Source organism: Mercenaria mercenaria, chromosome 5 (genome assembly GCF_021730395.1).
Source record: "Mercenaria mercenaria strain notata chromosome 5, MADL_Memer_1, whole genome shotgun sequence".
NCBI lineage: Eukaryota > Metazoa > Mollusca > Bivalvia > Venerida > Veneridae > Mercenaria > Mercenaria mercenaria.
In genome coordinates, this window is record NC_069365.1 from 27,383,008 (window position 1) to 27,403,181 (window position 20,174).

Below are 20,174 nucleotides of genomic sequence, written 5' to 3' on the forward strand. Positions count from 1 at the left end.
GTTGTGGATTGAATTTATAACAAATGTTTGATAGGTATTACGTCAGGGTCATCAGACAACGTTAACTTTTCTCTGCATTTCATGAACATTCAATGACGCTGTGCAACATTAGATTATTTTAATCTTGTTTTCATGTTAACAGTGGAACATATGCAATAAAAGGTTATAAAACAGTGCTGGTGTGTCTTAAGACGATATTTTAACAACAACAACAACAACAACAACAATTACTTTTATTTAAGTCAGGTCACATAGTGTAACAATATGACTGAATAAAGTAAATAAAGTGTGGGTTTTTGTTAGCAATAACACAATAAGATAATTTTCTGTTTTGAACATGGGGAAAGTTATTTTGTCATCAACAAAGCATATTGTTAATGTTTACATATAGATGGAATTATCTTGCAAATAAATACATCCTAATCGCCTTAAAATTACAGATAATTACATATGTCAAAAAAGTTAAGTTAAGAGAAAGGTAAAAGAAAAATAAGTGTCAGTCTCACTAAAATACAGGTATACACAGCAATATTGAATACACATGCACGGACAGGATTTAATGGACCATGCCAAAATACGGTCAGTTATTGTGGGAAAAAATCTACAACCGTACTACGATAGTACTTTTGCACGAAAATCTCGCTTACTGCGGGTTTTATGAATGACATTCTCGATAGTGATTAGAATAGAACAAAAAGTGTGTCAAGTGTTTCTGTGAACATAATTTCAAAACAATATAGTAAAATTGTAGCGAAACAAAAAAGGGACTTTATTTCATGTGAATGATTTATGAAGTGAAAAATGCTAATTCTTTGAAGACGATATTCTTACTTTGGATTACATACACATGTTCGGGTGAGTTAAAAATAAATACACTTCCATTTTTCTATTCTATCTAACTTGCATTTTAAAATGTTGCATAATACAACGTACAAATAGTGCTATATTTCTAAGGAGATGTAAGTGTCCTGTTGAAAGCAAGTCCTTAAATTTCAAAGTATTCGGCCTCTTATTGTAATAAATTGGTATAAAATGTTTTCTTTGGATGCAAAAAAAAAATGGCATACAAAGAGGTAGTGAAACTCATCGCCAACTTCATTCAGACTGCACAAATTACATTTACGGGCTTCATATGGGAGGTTTGAGTTACGCCACCGTCCCGTTTCTACAGGGAACCTTTGATTTCCCGTCCTAAAATGAAAAATTGAGTAACGGAGGTTGTCTGGCAGTATACTTAAATATGGTTCAAATTTAATTTCACTTTTAAATAGTCTATAGTTAATACCTTTTGAAGAATTTGCAAGTTGCCCGTGCCATTTCTGAATAAACTGGTGTTCTTTTAACACTTTTTTCCGTATGAGTCAAATTTATTGTTCCTTGGTGCGTCCAAATATACGTTTTACCAGTTTGATTTAAAATATTTTTGATACAATTTAACAATTTGTAGTTAATAGTAGAATGTAGCATATTTTCAAAGCATATTCGAGAAATTTTATCGGAACTACCTGTCAGTAGTTTGCACCAGAAGCCAATCATTCTTGTTTTGACAATAATCTCGAGTGGATACCGACCCAACTCCCCGTACAACATATAGAGTGGCGTGCTCTTTTTACTTTTTGTAATTTTCCTAAGAAAACCATTATGATTTTTTTCGATCAAATCCAGATTTTCAAAACCCCAAATTTCGCAGTTATATGTAAGGATTGGTAAAATTGTTTGGTCAAAAAGCTTCAACTGAATGTCTAGTGGCAAATCCAAGTTATAAATTCTAGTGTAAAGGATGTGCATGGCTTTATTTGCCTGGCTTGCAATCAATTTTCGAGCATTTAGAAAAACTACCAGATGACGAAAACAAAGTACCCAGGTATTTATACTCTTTAACCGTTTCTACAAGTTTACCGTTGATAAAGAATTTATATTTGTCTGGTTTATTAGTTCCGAAAACAATTATTTTTGTTTTATTCACGTTTATGGTCATTTTCCACTGGTCACAGTAACCGTTAAAATCATTAAATAGACTTTGAAATGTATCTTGATTTTCACTAATTATTACAGTGTCATCTGCGTATAACAACACAAACAATTTTAAATAAGATATTATATTGTCATCGATTTTCTCAATATCAATACCCTGTTTTTTTTTTTAAGCTAAATACTCTTCCAGATCATTAAGATAGATAGAAAATAAGATAGGGGAAAGATTTTCCCCTTGTCTGACCCCGCAGAAGCTTTTGAAAAATGGAGAAATGTTGTTATTGACAGATACACATGACTTAATATCTTTGTACATATTGTAGATGATCTGAAAATGTTTACCATTAATCCCAGTCTTAAGTAGTTTTCCCCAGAGACCTACCCGCCATATGTTATCAAAGGCAACTGAAAAATCAATATAAGAGCAGAACAACCTTTTCTATTGACATACAAGACCGGTATTTGCCCTCGGGCCAATAACTCCCCTAGTATGGCAATGTCGCCCTAAGGCACACCAGCCCTGTATAATAACCTCTAAATGTTAAGTGTTTCTGCTCAATCCTAATATTTCATTTCGGTGATAAAGAAAATAGCGCTGAGCCCGTCGAAAATGTCTACGTCCCTGTAAAGAGTTAGACATTAAAGGATGATAAACCTGTCATCTTAAAACGTCAGTGTGACACTCTGAACAACTAAGAACTAAGTGACGCTACATTTCGCGGTTCCTATTTTAGAGTTGAGAGATATACCCAATAAAAAGAACAAGTACCAAACAAAAACGTGCACCAATGAAAACGTGATATATGGTGGAAAAATAATAAAATAAAGAATTCGCTTGATAGGAATAAACAAACGCGCAGTCGGGTGCTAATTAAATATTTATTGAATTAAAATAACGTGCTAAATAAAAGGGAAAAACGTACTGAACACAACCCGGACATAATTGAACTAGAAGCATATATAAAGAACAAACCATGTCGCTAAGGTCGGGAGTACGAACCGATTTAAATTATACATATTTTCTTCATTGAATTAACCATTAAAGACGTTGCATTAATAAAATAAGTATGGATTAACATCGTAACATATGGAAACAGACAAACCCCGTGACATATAAATTAATGAAACATTGAATACACAATGCTAATACGATAAATAAGTTATTACTACAAAATATCGACGATGACAGGAGTGATAATACCCGAAATAAGTAAGCAATCTGTTATAAATATACCATATTTTCCTTCCTCTTTCAATATGAATTACCTTAAGCGGGCCATGTACTACTAAGATGTATATTTTTTACTTGAAAAGGCAGAGACAAGCCAACATGAGATTTTAGCAGATAGAGCATTGAAATACATTAAGTATAGGTAAAGGTACTTTTACCTTTTACCTTTTAGCAGATACAGCATTGAAATACATTAATCATAGATCTACAATAAATTGCGACAGTTCAATAAATTAAAATTATTATGATCATTCTTACTTTAGACATATAACGTTATCAGTACCATATAACACATCATGTATATAAAAATTAAATATTTAGCAGTTTAGCACAAGTGCACTTTTCGCTTCATATACACCAATGATGTCATTTATGTAAAATCTTCACTCATTGGTTAATTTTCATCCCACCAATAGAAACTTCAGACACATTGCGAAAATACGTCATCAGCGCCATGATGGGAAAACAGAAACGGATACGAGGAAATTGATGTAGAAAAACTCAATTTTTTGGATTGTCTTTGAGTTAAAATGACATATTAACGTTTTATTTGACACTTGTATTCAAGCCGCTTTAAAGGAACGAAATGGCTCTATCGGAGGAAGTTGTGGACGAATACAAAACGTCCTTGGCGGATCTGAATTTCAACAGCAAGCCGTTGATCAATATGTTGACGATGCTGGCAGAAGACCATGAACAGCATGCGCCGGAGATTGTTAAAGTTATTGAAGATCACATCAACAAGGTTTAATTTTAGTTTTGAAAGATCTATTATTGTCATATAATTTATTATCGATTTTACATTGAAAATGTGTCGTTCACCTTGGTCACGAGGTGCTGGTGTCACGTGATCAATACACAGTCTGAGGCTCCACAAGGGAAATGATAGTTTAATGGTTTTCATATCAATGTTTCATAATTTCCATTTAGAATATTTAATCTTTTGCTAATATTTGTTATGAAACCTTTCATTAAAATTTGTAAATTAGAACTGTTTTTATTCATTTGTATTGTAAAAAATCTACAATAAAGTTGAGAGAATTGCACACTGCACTTGGTTGAAATACTGTGCTCATTTACATTGTGACTGAAGGATAGTGCATACATGTGATCCTACATGAGCTCATTGAGGATTTTAGAACATATTTGAGGTGAATGAATATCAAAACAAGTTTCAATATATAAGATGCACGTATAAAAGATTTAGTGGGAAGATGTTCTGAATAATTTAGCACTTTAAATAAATAATTCTGCTCTGTAGTTTTTCCATTGGCAATCGTCAACCATTTTCCAGTATATTTTAAAATGACATTTGCCCAAGTTAAAAAGCTTCTGAGATTGAAAATTGAAATGACGAAGATTTTCTCCCCTTCAGCTTTCAGTTTTGATCTTGTGTAAATATGCAAATTTTGACTGATGACATTTATTAGTGCACCCTCATTTGTCAGGTTGGCAGATCTTAATTGCATGGTGGTATATTATCAACAATGCTTTCATACACACTCCAGTTCCATGGCTTGATAAATCCACTGGTGAACATAATACTTATTTAGAGTCGGCAAGGTAGCAAACAAGTACAAACATAAGCTCATATGAGCTTTTGAACAAAAGTAGAAATCAGTTCTTGACAAATGGAAGTTGTAAAAGTAAAACTGGTCCAGCCTGGCCCTAAAAATTTAATATATTCAATTAAAATGAAGCTATGGATTAGGCCAGAGTTTGTTTATTTTTCGTTACTCAGACCCTCCTGTCCTATTTTCTGTCATTTAAAAAAAAAAATGAAATTTCAAAAATTAAAAAAAAAATTTAAGAACAAATGATTGATGTTTTGCTTAGTTCTGATGATGACAACTCCAATATTTGTCAGTGTGTCAAATAGACACGATTTCCTCTCAAATGAAAGCGTCTTCCATATGTAGACAATTGTGTGAAATTTAAGATTATCTTTGAACCATTTACAATATGCAATGAAAAAGAGAAATCCGGTATATCGACAATTAAACAATGAAACACAAGTTCTGTAAAGACCTAGAAGATGAAAGCATTAAAAAATTTTACGGTGTCTCAAATATGACATGGGAAGAGGTATATTGAGGTGACCCAAGGAGCAACGAAGTACTGTCGAACATAGGAGTCAATCTGATAAAGCTTTTGATCACTTATCGTCTGTGGTTTTACTGCTTTCTTTCCCCTCCTGTCAACATTTTTCTGCCCAGAATCTGAGTAATAAAAAATAAAAAATTTAGCAGGAGCATCTAAATAAATAAAAATAGAGTTTGACTTTTTGTTCGCAACTCTAAACTCTTTGTCAATCCCTTAATTTCATATTACTCTGCGAAATGTCAACAAAAAGTAACTTTCAATGGCTAATACTATAATTGAATTCTGACTTGAAATTAATTATTTGCATTTCTCATGGTCAAAGGAAATTGTGAAAACAAAATTAATGCTGAAAATCATAATTTTATTCAATTTCATGTAGGTTCACATGTATGCTGGTGTTATATATAATTAGGGGTTTTAAAAAAACAACAGTGCATATACATAAGTGACCTGCCAAACATCAATAATTTAGTGTGTTGAAAAATCTTATTTCCTCTACATGATGAATGAACCTTTATAATAGAAAATGTGATATCCCATTTGAATGTTATGAAAAAGTCCCTATACTATGACATAACTCTGGAAATGAGTTACATTAAAGAAAGAACAAAAGAAGTGAAAGTAATAAATTACTGCCTGAAGTCAGACTGGAGTACATACGAAAGGAAGAACTTAGAGTATTTGCCATCTGTTGATGAGAGCTCGAGAACAAAGATACCATTACTATATCTCAGTGCTGTCCAACATCCTATTTGAGTGTTCTCTACAAATTTGAAGACTTACTCAAAACTTTTCTGATATTTGTTTTGTGAAACATTTTTTGACTGAATTAAGTTTTCAGACTTGTAGAAGCAGGTTGAATAGGTATGGGAAACCCACAATGAAAAAACACTACCTAGTACCCGTTATAACGGTTAAGGGATTTTGTAGAATACCAACCTTGCATCCAGAAATCTAGTGTATCGATCATGGCAATACTCATACGAAGACAAGGTTTCTTACGAAATATATGAAAAATATCTCAAGAAGATGCTATTACAAATTTATTGCTATATTATTAAATATGTCTTGGTGTAAAGTTTTCATTGACAGAAAATTTTGTTATTACCGCTAGTAGTTTCATACAAAACCAATATTAAGCTGCAGAAACTTTGTTTAAAATTTTATTTAAGTTTTGCTCTGGTAAGCATCTGAGGTTGCACAAGTTACATGATAATCTAGGAATAAATTTGTAATTGCCAATTCTTTTGACAGACCAATTAAATGCTCCATCAGCCTTCAAGCCATGATCATGGTAAATATATGGTTATCAATTGTGTATGAAGTGATTATACCTGGAGTTGAATGACACTGGTAGTTAAAACTAGCACAATCGCTTGGTAAATGCGTTACAAAAGTTTATCCCTTTGTATGCGCGAAGTATACAACTGACTACATGTGAATCATTTTTTGAAATATATATCCATACAATTTTAATTCATAGAAGCTATAGTACTTTCTGCTGTATGAAATTATCCTGCAGTGGTCACTCAGCTGTTCGTCACCTGAGGTTAGAGAAATTTGCTACAGGTTCGTGGCAGTGACTCGTAATTTTTTTACGAAACTCAAAGAAGGCTATTTTTATGCAGTTTCAATTATATAACATTGAACTTTCACACTGAAAGTGGTACATGAACGGTTTGAGTCGGTGTGAGTCCTGGTCCTGAAGATGAGGACATTAGAAAATAATCCGAATATGAGAACTGGAAAAAGGAGGAGTAAAGAGCAATATATACATTATAAACATAATTAAACCTTCGTTGAAATTCACCCATCAAGTTTAAGAAATGCGAAGTAGCTGAGCATAGAAAAATCTGACATCAATAATACAGAAATTCTAATTTGTCTTGTGATATTCCCCCAAAATTTGATCGTGTAATTTGGGTGAATTGAAATATCTATTCGTGTAATTTTGTTTTATTTTGTATCCAATTTTGAAATTGTACACTTCCTGCACTACCATAATATGCACTTAGAAGAGCACTGTAATGGACTTGATGTAAAGTTTATTCGAGATGATTTTTTTGGAAGTAATAAAGAAACAGTCATTTTGCCATAATCAGCCTTAAAGTTGCTTTCCACAGTCTAATTAGATTTCGTTATAGAAAAAAATAATTCTACTTGTCAAATAATTCTGGTTTCAATAGTGAAACATTGATAATTGTTAAATTCGGCGTGCTTTCAAAGATTTCATTGGTAAACTACTAACTGTCTGCAACGACACTTAGCAGTTATAAAAATAGCAAAGCAATTATAAAAATAGCACCATTAATCTCGGCGCATGCGCCTACATAATTCATCATTCAGCAGTGTCAGTATCATTCTTCAGACTTTTTCACACAATATGGAAAACTAATTGTAGCTACGTAAACCAAGACATACATGTTACAGTCAATTTTTCTTAATGAAATCTCTGAACTACTGCTCGAAGTCGCTTATGTTGATTGTTTACATCCAGGTTTTTTTTTTCTGACATACTGGAAATTCCGGAAAGAATAGTCTACTTTCAATTTCATGTTCTAAAAATAGGTTTCGGTACTCCAAGGAAAAAGAGCGATTACAAAGTAACAAAATGGAATTTAAATAAAATAATTGCTATTTGCATAGTCTGAAATCATAAAGAAAATATAGACAAATGTTAAGATTGCTTGCGATTCCATGGAAAGTAGCTTTAAGCTTCCAAGGAAGCCTACATGAGTCATAAATTCTTTCCATCTAGCAGGACTAGTAACACTTCTTTCCATAGTAAAATCTATAAAAAAACGTGACAGATGTTAAGGAAAATGTTCATTTGGTATCTCAGAAGCATGACACACATGCAAATAAATGATATTGACTGATCGCAGCCACAAGAAGAGTCTTGATTGAAAAAACCTTTACTGCACAGAGAAAGATCGCTAAATCAATCCAATGCCAGTTCATCTACTTCAACTGCCCAAATTTTTCAGCAACTATAAATAAAACATATCAAGTATGTTAGCTCCATGTCTTTAATATTTTGCTACCAGGAAATCAACAGTATAACTGATACAATGCATTAGTTGTATTCTAATTAATTTCTACATTATATCATAATAATATCATAATTAACCTCCACGCAGGAACATTGTCGAGCAATCATCCATTCTTCCAAGCAAATCATATGACAGTGATAAAACTGTGTGATTGTAAAATGATGACATGCTAAGCAACACTGGTACATCAGAATTCAAATTCTTACCATTATCTACAGGCAAATTGACATTTAGGCCACAAAGAATGAAAACATGAAAGTATTCCAGCTGATTATGATTAGCTATAAGCAATGACTGCTCAAAATATCTTTGTTTACATTTTCAACAGATGTGCTCGCAGTGCCAGTAAAAGTAGTAAATTTAGTATAACTTTATTTTTTATTTTTTTCTAGTATTGCAGGCTAAATATATTTAACTACTGAGATATAAACCTTGTACAATAAATTAGGCTGGCTTGAATTCTGCCCGGTTATTATATATGTGATGGCAGTCTGCTGTACTGATAAGGGGAAGTAACACGGTGTTGGAGTTTGAATTACAATATGTATCAATTTCTTCAGCACTTGCATATTGCATCAGTCATAAAACTGATACATGATCATTAAAGTCAGCAAAATTAACCACTCCAGATAAGAGGGTCATTCAAAAATAACATTTTCTTCACAAAATATTCACTGTTTAGAATTTTGTGCAAAATTTCAGGCATATCCGTAAATGAATTATAAAATAATTGTTTCAATTCACAGTGAATTTAGTCATTTCGCTTAAGTTAAAGCCTTGTCAGAAATTCTTATAAATGGAGGAATTTTAACAGAAAGACAATACCTAGAATGTCATTAAACACCTTCATTTTGTTTTCCCTCATTTTGAACTTAATTTTCTACATGAAAAGTTCCCCGCCAAAGGCCCTTGAAACCATTGATAACAAGTAGTATTGAGTGTCTTAACAGATAGTTTGTTAGAAATTGTTCTGGTCTCTAGGAATTGTTACACTGGTGCATGATTAATAAAACATTCCTTGTGAATGAAATTTAAGGATGATACAGATTTTAGGAATAAGAAGCAAATTGGGTCAACACAAAATTATTAATATATTTTGTAACTGTTGAAAGGGGAAATAGTCTTTGTTATTCTGGAAAAAAAACTGCTGCCCGACTGTGTACATGGGTACAGAAAAATATGTTGGGCATTCTTGATTAAGGTTTTTCAGGCCTATAGAATACAGACAAAAAAACAACATGAAATTATGTCATGTTTTCTGAATTTTTTCGAGACGCTAACACCTGATGTGACGTATTCAGCTGTTGAATAATCTTTAATCCGAATTTAATGAGGGCTGAGTTAGTAGGTTAAAGGCATCACAGTTGGCATCATTGGATCACAACACTGTGCTAATTGCAAGTAACTACAAGGACAATCGGTTGTTGACCTGTTACATGTGACTGCAAAGACTTATCAGATCTGCACTGACATAATTTTATGCATAGCATTGGTAATTTTACATTAAGACGAGAACTTCAGTTTAGATTGGACGTTGGGTGCTAACAGACTATCTGCTGGTTGGTAAGTATATAGGTAAGTACGAAGATAAAACAGTTGTCTGCTTAAAGCATTGAAAAAGAGTCGACTTACTTTGTTCGAATGCAATTTCTACAGACTATACTACCACAAAATTTAAATCTTGTGAAAAGCAGTCTAGGAGGGAATGGTGTGTTTAACATTTAAGTTAAAGAACTTGCGGGGCAGGTAAGTGGTGTATCCTGCAAAGGTAAAGTTTTGTTTTAATGAACAGTGATAGTTCTCATTGTGGACAGAAGTAGCATAAGGTAGGTTTTATTGCAGTAATAGTTGTATATTTTTATTGAATTGTATAATTTTGATGTAAGCGAAATATGACTTGTTTTTCCTATCAGATAACAGCATGGCATTACCTTATGAGGTAACATGTGGTGTTGATGTAGAACAAAATCTCCATGGACATACTAGTAGTGACTAGTGAATGTGGGCCAGCAGACATATTCTGAAGCACTGGAAGTGGGCGCAGCAGATCTGAGGAATTTTATGTCATATTTTGCATGTGTGTTAACTCTGTTTTATATTCACAGTGTAAACGAGAGAAAAAGCTGCCTGCGTTGTATTTAATGGACTCAATAATGAAGAATTTAGAGAAAACCAGTTACAAATCACTGTTCTCAAAGAACATCGTTCAGACATTTACCTCAGTATTTGAGCAGGTGTGGATTAAGTATAAAGTTCTTTTCTAATCTTGAATTCAAAATTCCTGTTAAAATAAATTTTCTAAATTATTTGTTACATGCAAACATGAAACTAAAACGTATACAGATTTTTATAAATGTAAACAAATTTTCAGAAGTTTGTAAATACATGTAATTATGTAATACTTTATGAGTTTAGTATGCAATAATAACTTTCTTCTTTTTAGCTTAATAAAAACAGTATGTAAATTATATAAAGTTTGTCCTTGATTTGGATAATTCTAAAAGACATTTTTACCCTTGCAAGATTGATGATTGTGTCAGTAAGTCGTGCTTGGGATTTACGATTATTTTAGAATGTTGCCAAGTGAACAAAGTTTATATATAAATAGTCATATTGTTTCTGTAACTGCAAATCTTTTTGAAAAATCTACACTTGGGTGTATTGAGGAATTGGACATTGTTGTTGTGTAAAGTTTACTTTCAGCTGACATTTATTATGCTGATATACTGGATTAACATGCTATGGATTTACATGGATTAACATACGGCGAGAAAGGTTTATTTGCTCTAGAAGGGAAACTGCCAAGACATCAGAAAAAAGAACAGTTGTTCAGAAAGTTATTACATTCATATGGATTTAACTTGTGGAGAAGAACTTGTGAAAGACTTGGATTATTAATTACTGTACAAACTGATGAATCAATCATTTCTGCTTATATGTTGTGTAGTGATGCATGCTTGTTACGACAGAAATGTAAGACATTAGACTGACACTGAGCAGAAGGCAACAGTAAAGGAGCCATAAAAGCGCTCATTCTAATTCCAGTCATTTGGGTCCTTAATTTTCAAAAAGATTTGTATGTGGTACACATGGTTACAGAAAAGATTTCTTATATTCTTTCATTGAAAGGGACTGCTTCAGACTGAACTATTTTGTATAAGAATTGACCCTTCCTCAAGACTGATGATAGCTTTGAGAATTTTATTTTGTGGGTACAGTTAGTGTGCATTAGTTGCAATTTAGAAAGATTTTTTGTCAAATCTTCCATGCTGCGTAAAGTTTTTTTTTTTTTTTTACCTAAGTTTAAGGAGTTAAATATTTGTTGCAAGTGTTAAAAGTTTTAGTTTCTTGGCCTTAAGGAAATTGGCAGCAAATTTGCACGTTATACCTGCCAGGCATTTGAACCTGTCAAAAGAAATATTTTGGGATAAAGCAGTGATGAGACAATATTTACACAACACCTCAATTGCCGAATTCAAAGGTGCTATAACGTCTGTCCATAGCTTGACTTTTTGAAAAAATTATGGAGAGCTATTGCACTTGCCAGTTTGTCCATGTCCAGATTTGATATTTTTGTATGTAGGCTAGCATCTTGGTAACCACTTGTGGGAATGGACTGAAACTAAGCACCTGTTCGCTGATAACCTGACATGCAGTGCATAGTTTTCAAAACTCTGTTTGGCATCTTAATCCTCCTTTTGGTTGTGTTTGACTTTGCAATTTTTGGTTTAATTTTTGTATGATCGCTGGTGTCTTGGTATCCGCTTGTGGGAATGGTTTGAAATGTTACACATATTTTCACTGCAATACTGATGTGCCATGCGTTTTTGCTTTTTTTTTACAAAGTTATGCCCCTTAACTGGTATTTTATGTTAGTATTAATGACTTTGACGTTGATAGTTGCTGTCCTCTGCAAGCTTTTGTTACTGTTTTTTGACTGAAAAAATATTTAGACTTTTCATTATTGTTTACTGCTATTAAATCTTATACCTCCAGATAAAAAATTTATAGTGGTTATGCTAGGGTCATGCATATGGGTTGATAGAGATTTTCGTAAAACTGGCATTAGTTATTTACCTCATTAAGGTGGTGTAGTGTGCACTACCCAGTCACAAGGCTAAAGGCCAAGGTCACAGAGAGCTTTTCCTGTCTGTCCATTTTCTCTAAAACACTGGGAAGATTTTCCATAGAAGTTAGTAATGTGAATTGTTTACCTTGTGAAGACGACACACAACACAAAACCCAGGTCACTATGTTCAAGGTCATTTTGGAGGTCAAATAGACTTGGGTATCTTCTAACTGCTTTGAAAAGAGATTTTCATCAAACTGAATTTTATTATTCACCTTGTCAAGATGTCAACTTATTGGGTAAGGATTAAGATCACAGGTGGATCTCAAAGGTCAAATAGCGTAAATGTATGTCAGCCTAAAACCTTCTAAACTGCTAGGATGATTTTATAAAACGAGCATCGGTTACTATGCTCGATAGCTAACCATGTAAAATGAGCTTGGACAGATACACTGTCTTAAGTGTTTACACAAGGATTTTATTAATTTAAACTGACTGTTGAGGTAATTTATCTAGAAAGTAAAGTCTCATGGAGAAAACAGGTGTTCCATATGTGAAAATTTCACACCAGTGTTCATGTCCGAAGAGAGTTGACAGAGAGTTTTATGTATAAGGATACTGTTGTCATAGTTGTGCCTATATTTATACCCCCATTCTAAGAGGGGGTTGATGTTTTGCTCATGTCTGCCTTTTCCTTCCATTTGGTTTCCAGTTACTTTAGTCTGTTTCAGCCAACACATGAAGATTGCAAAATGTGTAGGTTAGAGAGTATTTTCTTATCAGTACCCTAGTAGTCACTAGGTGGCATCTCCTGTATTTAATCACCTGCCAAGAGTGGTGAGGGTTTTTAGGAATGGTGTCCGTCTATACGTAACACTGTGTCCGCTCTGTATCTCCTAATCCCCTTGAATGATTTTCATGAAACTTTGGTCAAATAATCACCTCATCAAGACAATGTGCAGAACTCAAGGTCAAGGTCAAGGTCACAACTGTAGTCAAACGTTTGAGCCGTCCAGTTTGTATTTGCTCTGTATCTCCTAAATCCCTTGAAGGATGTTCATGAAACTTTGGTCAAATGATCACCTCATCAAGACAAGGTGCAGAACTCATGAGTCAGCCATGTTGGCTCAAGGTCAAGGTCACATTCTGGTTTAAAGGTTTGAGCCTTCCAATTTGCTCTGTAACTCTAAACCCCTTGAAGGATTTTCAAATTCATTGATGTCATAAACTATAAAATGCTTCAACCCAATACCATCAACCCTTTCACTATCCATAACAGCGGTGGGGTATTCAGCTGTCTTTCAGAATGCCTTGTTTGGGTAGTAGGTTTAAGATTAATGTCGCAGTGACTTTTAGATGATTGATAAAATTGTTCATCAATACATAGATATAGCTGTGGCTAACGGCACTTAAATTAAATGGGGGTAATTGTCTTTGGTGTGATCACTCGCTTTCCGTCCATGCTTTTATTCAATGAACTTCAGCCCAGAAACCATTTTATATAAAGAGGTGAAACTGGACAATTAGAACTTAAAATGGAGATGTTTTCAAAGAACTTTTTAACTTCTAGTCTGATTTTCAAGTGTTTTTACAGAAATATTCTTATGTAATGCTCTGTCAAGAATATCAGATTGTTTACAATCTTGAAAAAAGGTCGACTTTTAGGGGACATGTTCAAATTTTCCTTTATTTATGTTATTCTGATTTGTAAAAATTGTGCTCCCCGTGTTTGTATAAAGCAGAAACTTAAAGTACCTTGCCGCATACGGCCTGATTCTGAATTAATTTTATGGTGACTCTATTCTGGAATTTTTAGAATTAATCCTATTTATAAAATATCTGGCCACAGGGTGGACTTTACCAAAAATATGTTAGTGAGCATCTAAATCCTTGATGGAAACTGCTGGCCAGTAGACCTAAAATAGGTAAATGTTCAAATAAAATCACATGAAATGCTGGTTGAATTAAAAAAAGTATTTTACAGAAATATTCTTTGGAAGACCCTTTCCAGGATTTTCAAACTATTTTAATGATTAAAACATGGCTTGGTCAAATTTCAATATAATTTGTGCTGGGTTGAACAGCCACTTTACCCTGATTATCTTAAGCCAACTTCTCAATTTTAAGCTTGACTCTTCGAAGAAAAAGTAGAGCTATTGCACTCGCTCGGGCACCACTGTCGCTATTGGTATCGCCGTTGGTTAAAGTTTTTGATAAAATCAAATATCTCTGTTACTATCAAAGCTTTTGACTTGAAACTCAAAAGAGTTATTTACTATCAAGGTCCACACCAGGAGGAACAATCCCCATAACTTTGATTGAATTTTGACAGAGTTATGCCCCTTTTTAACTTAGATTTTTTTGGTTAAAGTTTTATATAAGGTCCAGTATCTCTGTTACTTTCAAAGCTATTGACTAGAAATTTAAAATATTATTTACTGTCAAAGGCTACACGAGAAGAAACAATCCCAAAACTCTGATTTTATATTTGATTGAGTAAAGCCCCTTTTATTGGCAAAGCTCTAATTCTGAGTCGAGCACTGAGAAAAGTCGAGCATGCTGTCTTACAGACAGCTGTTAGTTTATGTAAACCACTGGCAACTAGACTTCAAGTAGAAGAAATGTTCAAATAATACCCGACAGGCTGGTCATATTTTGATAATGATTTCACAGAAATACTTTTCGCCTATGCTTTATGTGCAGAAGTTGGCGTCACTTCCGTTTAGTTCTGGTACTGCATTGATTAACACTATTTAAATTAGATGCCCAGAATTATATATTTGAAATAATGTTGAAAGATGGTACCAAAGCCAAAATAGATTAATAAACAATTACATTCGTTTTAGCTCACCTGTCCCATAGTGACAAGGTTAGCTTTTGTGATCGTCATCGTCCGTACATCCACAATTTCTTGTAAACACACTAGAGACCACATTTTGCATGTGATTTTAATCAAACTTGCACACAACTTGTAATTGTATAAAATCTTATTTTCTTTCGAAAACTGGCCAGATCCTATTCTGGGTTTCAGAGTTATGGCCCCTTAAAGGGCCAAAATTTGCTATTTTGGCTTGTGAACACAATACAAACCACATTTTGCAATTTAATTTAGTCAAACTTGCACACAACTTGTATTGGCATAATATCACGGTTCCTTTCAAAAACTGGCCAGATCCCATCATGACTTCCAGAGTTATGGCCCCTTAAAGGGCCAAACTTTGCCATTTTGGTATTTGAACCCATATAGACTTCATTTATTGTTTGATTTGATACAAACTTGCAAAACATTTAACAGCAGTAGATCTTGAACATTTAACAACAATAGATCTTGAAATCCATGATGAATCCGTTGGATCCAACCATAGGTTCCGGAGTTACTACCCCTGAAAGAGCCAACATTTGTTAATTTTTCCCTTGTTCACCGGATAAAATTGACATTTTACATTCGATTTTAAGCACACTTGCACACTTGTGTAGTCACAATAGGATCTTGGTTCCTTTCGAAAACCGGCTAGATTCCATCATGGGTTCTAGAGTTACTGCCCCTGAAAGGTGCAAATTTTTTCCCTGTCAGCCATATAGAGGTGATTTAATACAAACTTTCACAGAATGTTTGTCTTGATGATCTCTAGACCAAGTATGAAACTGGGTCATGTGGGGTTTCAAAACTAGGTAAACTGGTCACATCAAAGGAAAAGCTTGTTAACACCCTAGAGGCGACATTTATGACCCTGTCTTCATGAAACTTGGTCAGAATGTTTATCTTGATGATTCCTAGGTCTAGTTCGAAACTGGGTCATATGGCTTCAAAAAATAGGTCACCCGCTCACTTGTTAACCCTTGAGGCCATATTTATGACCCTATTGTCATGAAACTTAGTAAGAATGTTTATCTTGATGATTCCTAGGCCAAGTTCGAAACTGGGTTATGTGAGTTCAAAAACTAGGTCACCACTTGAATCAAAGGAAAAGCTTGTTAACACTGTAGAGGCCATATTTATGACCATATTTCCATGAAATTTGGTCGGAATGTTTATCTTGATGATTCCAAGGCCAATTTAACAGGTTAGCGATATAGGGTCTTCATGACCCTCTTGTTACAGTATATATATTTATCTATTCTAAAGTGCTTTACAGAGTACATTTAAAAAAAGACATAACTGAAATGTTACATGAATTGATATAACAGATACAAACAAAAACCAAACAAGACACAGTGTGAACTTGACCTTTGACCTACTGATCCCTGAATCAATTTGGTTTATCTGCTGACTATGGCAGTTTTGCAGTTTTATGTCAAAGTGCTTATTAATTGAATGGAAACCATTTTTAGTCTTAAGGTATTTATGAACTTAACCCTGGACCTACAGATCAACAAAACGGTAGTGGTTGTCTTGCATAAGCAAGTCTGAGGTCAAAGGCAAAGTGGCCTTTAGACTTGAAATGGTTTTTGTTCAGAACCTTAAGAACCCTAGGGGTAGGGCCTGCTACCTTCAAACTTTATAGGATTATTGCCTGTGATAAGATGCAATTCTAGAGGTCATAGGTGAAGAACATGGGTGATCCCGGAGACTGTAAATAGGACAATAAGTCCGAGCTATTCTGTTCACCTTGGCATTGGCATCACACCTTGGGTTAAAGTTTTGCATGCAAGTACAAACAGCTATCATTTAAAGGCATACAGCTTTGAAATTTCTAGGTCAGTTACCAACCTCACTGGGTCAAGTCATGTATTTTAGCCAAATTATGCCCCCTTTTAGACTTGGAAAATCTTGGTTAAAGTTTTTCATGCAAGTTACTATCTCCAAAACTAATGCAGATATTGAATTGAAACTTCACAAATATCTTTGGGGTTATGAAACTAAGTGATAGCATCAAGTGCAAAAACTCTTGACTTGCATTTGGCCAAATTATGCCCCTTATGTACTTAGAAAATCCTGGTTTAGAGTTTTGCATGCAAGTACTTACAGCTATCATTTAAAGGCATATAGCTTTGAAACTTATTTTTTTCTTTTTTTAGGCCAATTATCAACCTCATTTGATCAAGTCCCATAACTCTCATGTAATTTGGCCAAATTATGTCCCCTTTTGGACTTAAAAACTTTTGGTTAAAGTTTTGCATGCAAGTTACTATCTCCAAAACTCATGTTGATACTGAATTGAAACTTCACATGTGTCTTTGGGTTATAAAACTAGGTTCCATACCTCTGACATTCATTTTGATCAAATTATGCCTGCTTTTAGACTTGGAAAATCCTGGTTGATGTTTTGCATATAAGTTGCTATCTAAAAAAAACTTACGCAAACTTGAAACTAAGTCATAGCATCAAAAACTTCTAGTTAAAGTTCTGCATGTAAGTTACTACCTCCATAACTAATGCAGATACTGGATTGAAACCCGATAGATATTTTAACATTTAGGGTAATATTCCTGCTTCTGGGACAACAGTTCCAATAGTTGAGCATTGGCTGTCTTATGGACAGCTTTTGTTAACTTGTTCATGTTCTCTGACCAGTCTGTGTATCGTTTACAATGCTCGACTTCCATCTTTATTTAACTGAGGGACAAATTTAGCTATGTTAGAGTTGTATCCAGAATGTTACTTTAGTGAAAATCTAATCTGTATTAAGCGCTGAGTGAACAAAAAATGCATAACTGATTAAAGTTTCAGGCAAATTCATTTTTTGCCAGTTTCGGATGAACCACCTTTAAATCAATAGTTGTCGCTTTGTTCATCTGTCTCGACCATTTTAAACAGACCGTTCTAATTAAAGATGGCATATATGATTACACTGCCTGTGGCCGTTCATATCACTGTGTGTGTAGTAGAAAAATTATGTCCAGTCAAGGTCAAATAGGAAATATTCCTTGTAACAAGTGGATGTGTCATGTAAGATCCAGACTCCAAGGTCAAAGTGGTACTTGAAGGTCAGAATTTATGTCATTAGCTTCACTTTTGGGAAAATAGGTAAAGTTGCGGCACTCACTGGTTTGTGTGTTAGTAAGCTGGTATGATTGTATCTCAGTTACCACTAGTTCGAATGGATTGAAACTTAACACCCTTGTTTAGTGTGATGATCTGACATGCACTAGTTTCCATTTTTAGCTCACCTGAGCACAAAGTGCTCAAAGGTGAGCTTTTGTGATCGTCCTGTGTCAGTCCTCCGTTGTCGTCAACAATTGGACTGTTAACACTCTAGAGGTCACAGTTTTGGCCCAATCTAAATGAAACTTGGTCAGAATGTTACTCAAGGTAAAATCTTGGATGAATTTGATATTGGGTCATCTGGGGTCAAAAACTAGGTCACCAGGTCAAATAAAAGGAAAAGCTTGTGAACACTGTAGAGGCCACATTTATGACTGTATCTTCATGAAACCTGGTAAGAATGTTAATCTTGATGATTTCAAGGTCCAGTTTAAATCTGGGTCAGTAGGGGTACAAAACTGGGTCACTAGGTCAAATCAAAGGAAAAGCTTGTTAACACTCTAGAGGCCACATTTATGACTATATCTTCATGAAACTTGGTCAGAATGTTGATCTTTAGGTCAAGATCGAATCTGGGTCATGTGGGTTCAAAAACTAGGTCATCGGGTAGAATCAAAGGAAAAGCTTGTTAACATTCTAGAGGCCGCATTTATGACTGTATCTTCATGAAACTTAGTCAGAATGTTAATCTTGATGATCTATAGGTCCAGTTTGAATCTGGGTCATGTGGAGTCAAAAACGAGGTCACCCGGGTCAAATCAAAGGAAAAGCTAGTTAACACTTGAGAGGCCACATTTATGACCATATCTTACTGAAACTTGGTCAGAATGTTCTTGATGATCTTTAGGTCAATAGGTCAGGTGAGCGATACAGGGCCTTCATGGCCCTCTTGTTCAACTACACAATTATTTGTTTTTATACGAAGCTTTTATCTCTGCAAACACTTAGGAAGTGAACTGAATCTTCACATATTTGTTCACTGTGGTGATCTGATTTGCAATAACTCTGATTTTTATACGCCCTAAGGACGTATTATGTTATGACACTGGTGTCTGTCCATCGGTCCGTTAGCAATTTTGGTCTGCTCTGTTCAAGGTCACATTGGGGTCAAAGGTCATATGACTGTTGTGTGCTCTGTAACTCTTGAATCCCTGAAAGGATTAAGAAGAAATTTGATTTGGGACAAATGTTCACCACATTGAGACAACGTGCAGAGTGCATGTTTCAGATGTCTCGCTTCAAAGCTCAAGGTCACAGGGGTCAAAGGTCATAACCTTCAGGCATATATTGCTCCACATTGCTTGCCAGTTTAAAAAAACCCAGATGTCTGCCCATTATATTTCGTGTCCATTCAAGGTATTGCTTTAAACTTGGCATTGAAATGACTATGACATGATGTGCAGAGCACATCAACCAGGTCGGTAGATCAAAGGTCAAGATCACAAATGAAGCTCAGAGGTCATATTTCATGTCTGGAACAACATAACCATTCAAGGTATTGACTTCTGTCTTGGCATATATGTAAGTGTCTCTGTGCAGAGTCATGAACCAGGTCTAGTTCAAAGGTCAAGGGTTACAGCAAGGTCAAATCTGTCATATTTTGTGTCCAGGGCATAACTTGTTAACCAATTAAGGTATTGACTTCAAACTTGGCATATATGTAGGTGGCGATGAGGTAATGTGCATAGTGCATGAACTTGGTCTGTAGGTCAAGAGAAAGGTCACAAATTAGAGTTCTAATGTGCCTTTTGTATTTTG

At 34.4% G+C, this 20,174-nt stretch overlaps 1 protein-coding gene across 1 annotated transcript in view; it reads left to right on the forward strand.

Moving 5' to 3' along the window:
• The first annotated feature begins 3,626 nt into the window (after window positions 1–3,626).
• The window catches only part of LOC123558235 (uncharacterized), a 38,857-nt gene continuing 22,309 nt past the window's right edge, over window positions 3,627–20,174 (forward strand). Inside the window, exons 1-2 of the mRNA XM_053543014.1 lie at window positions 3,627–3,950; window positions 10,467–10,595. Of these exons, the coding sequence (XP_053398989.1) occupies window positions 3,792–3,950; window positions 10,467–10,595 (288 nt within the window). The 5' untranslated portion in view covers window positions 3,627–3,791. The remainder of the gene's footprint in view (window positions 3,951–10,466; window positions 10,596–20,174) is intronic.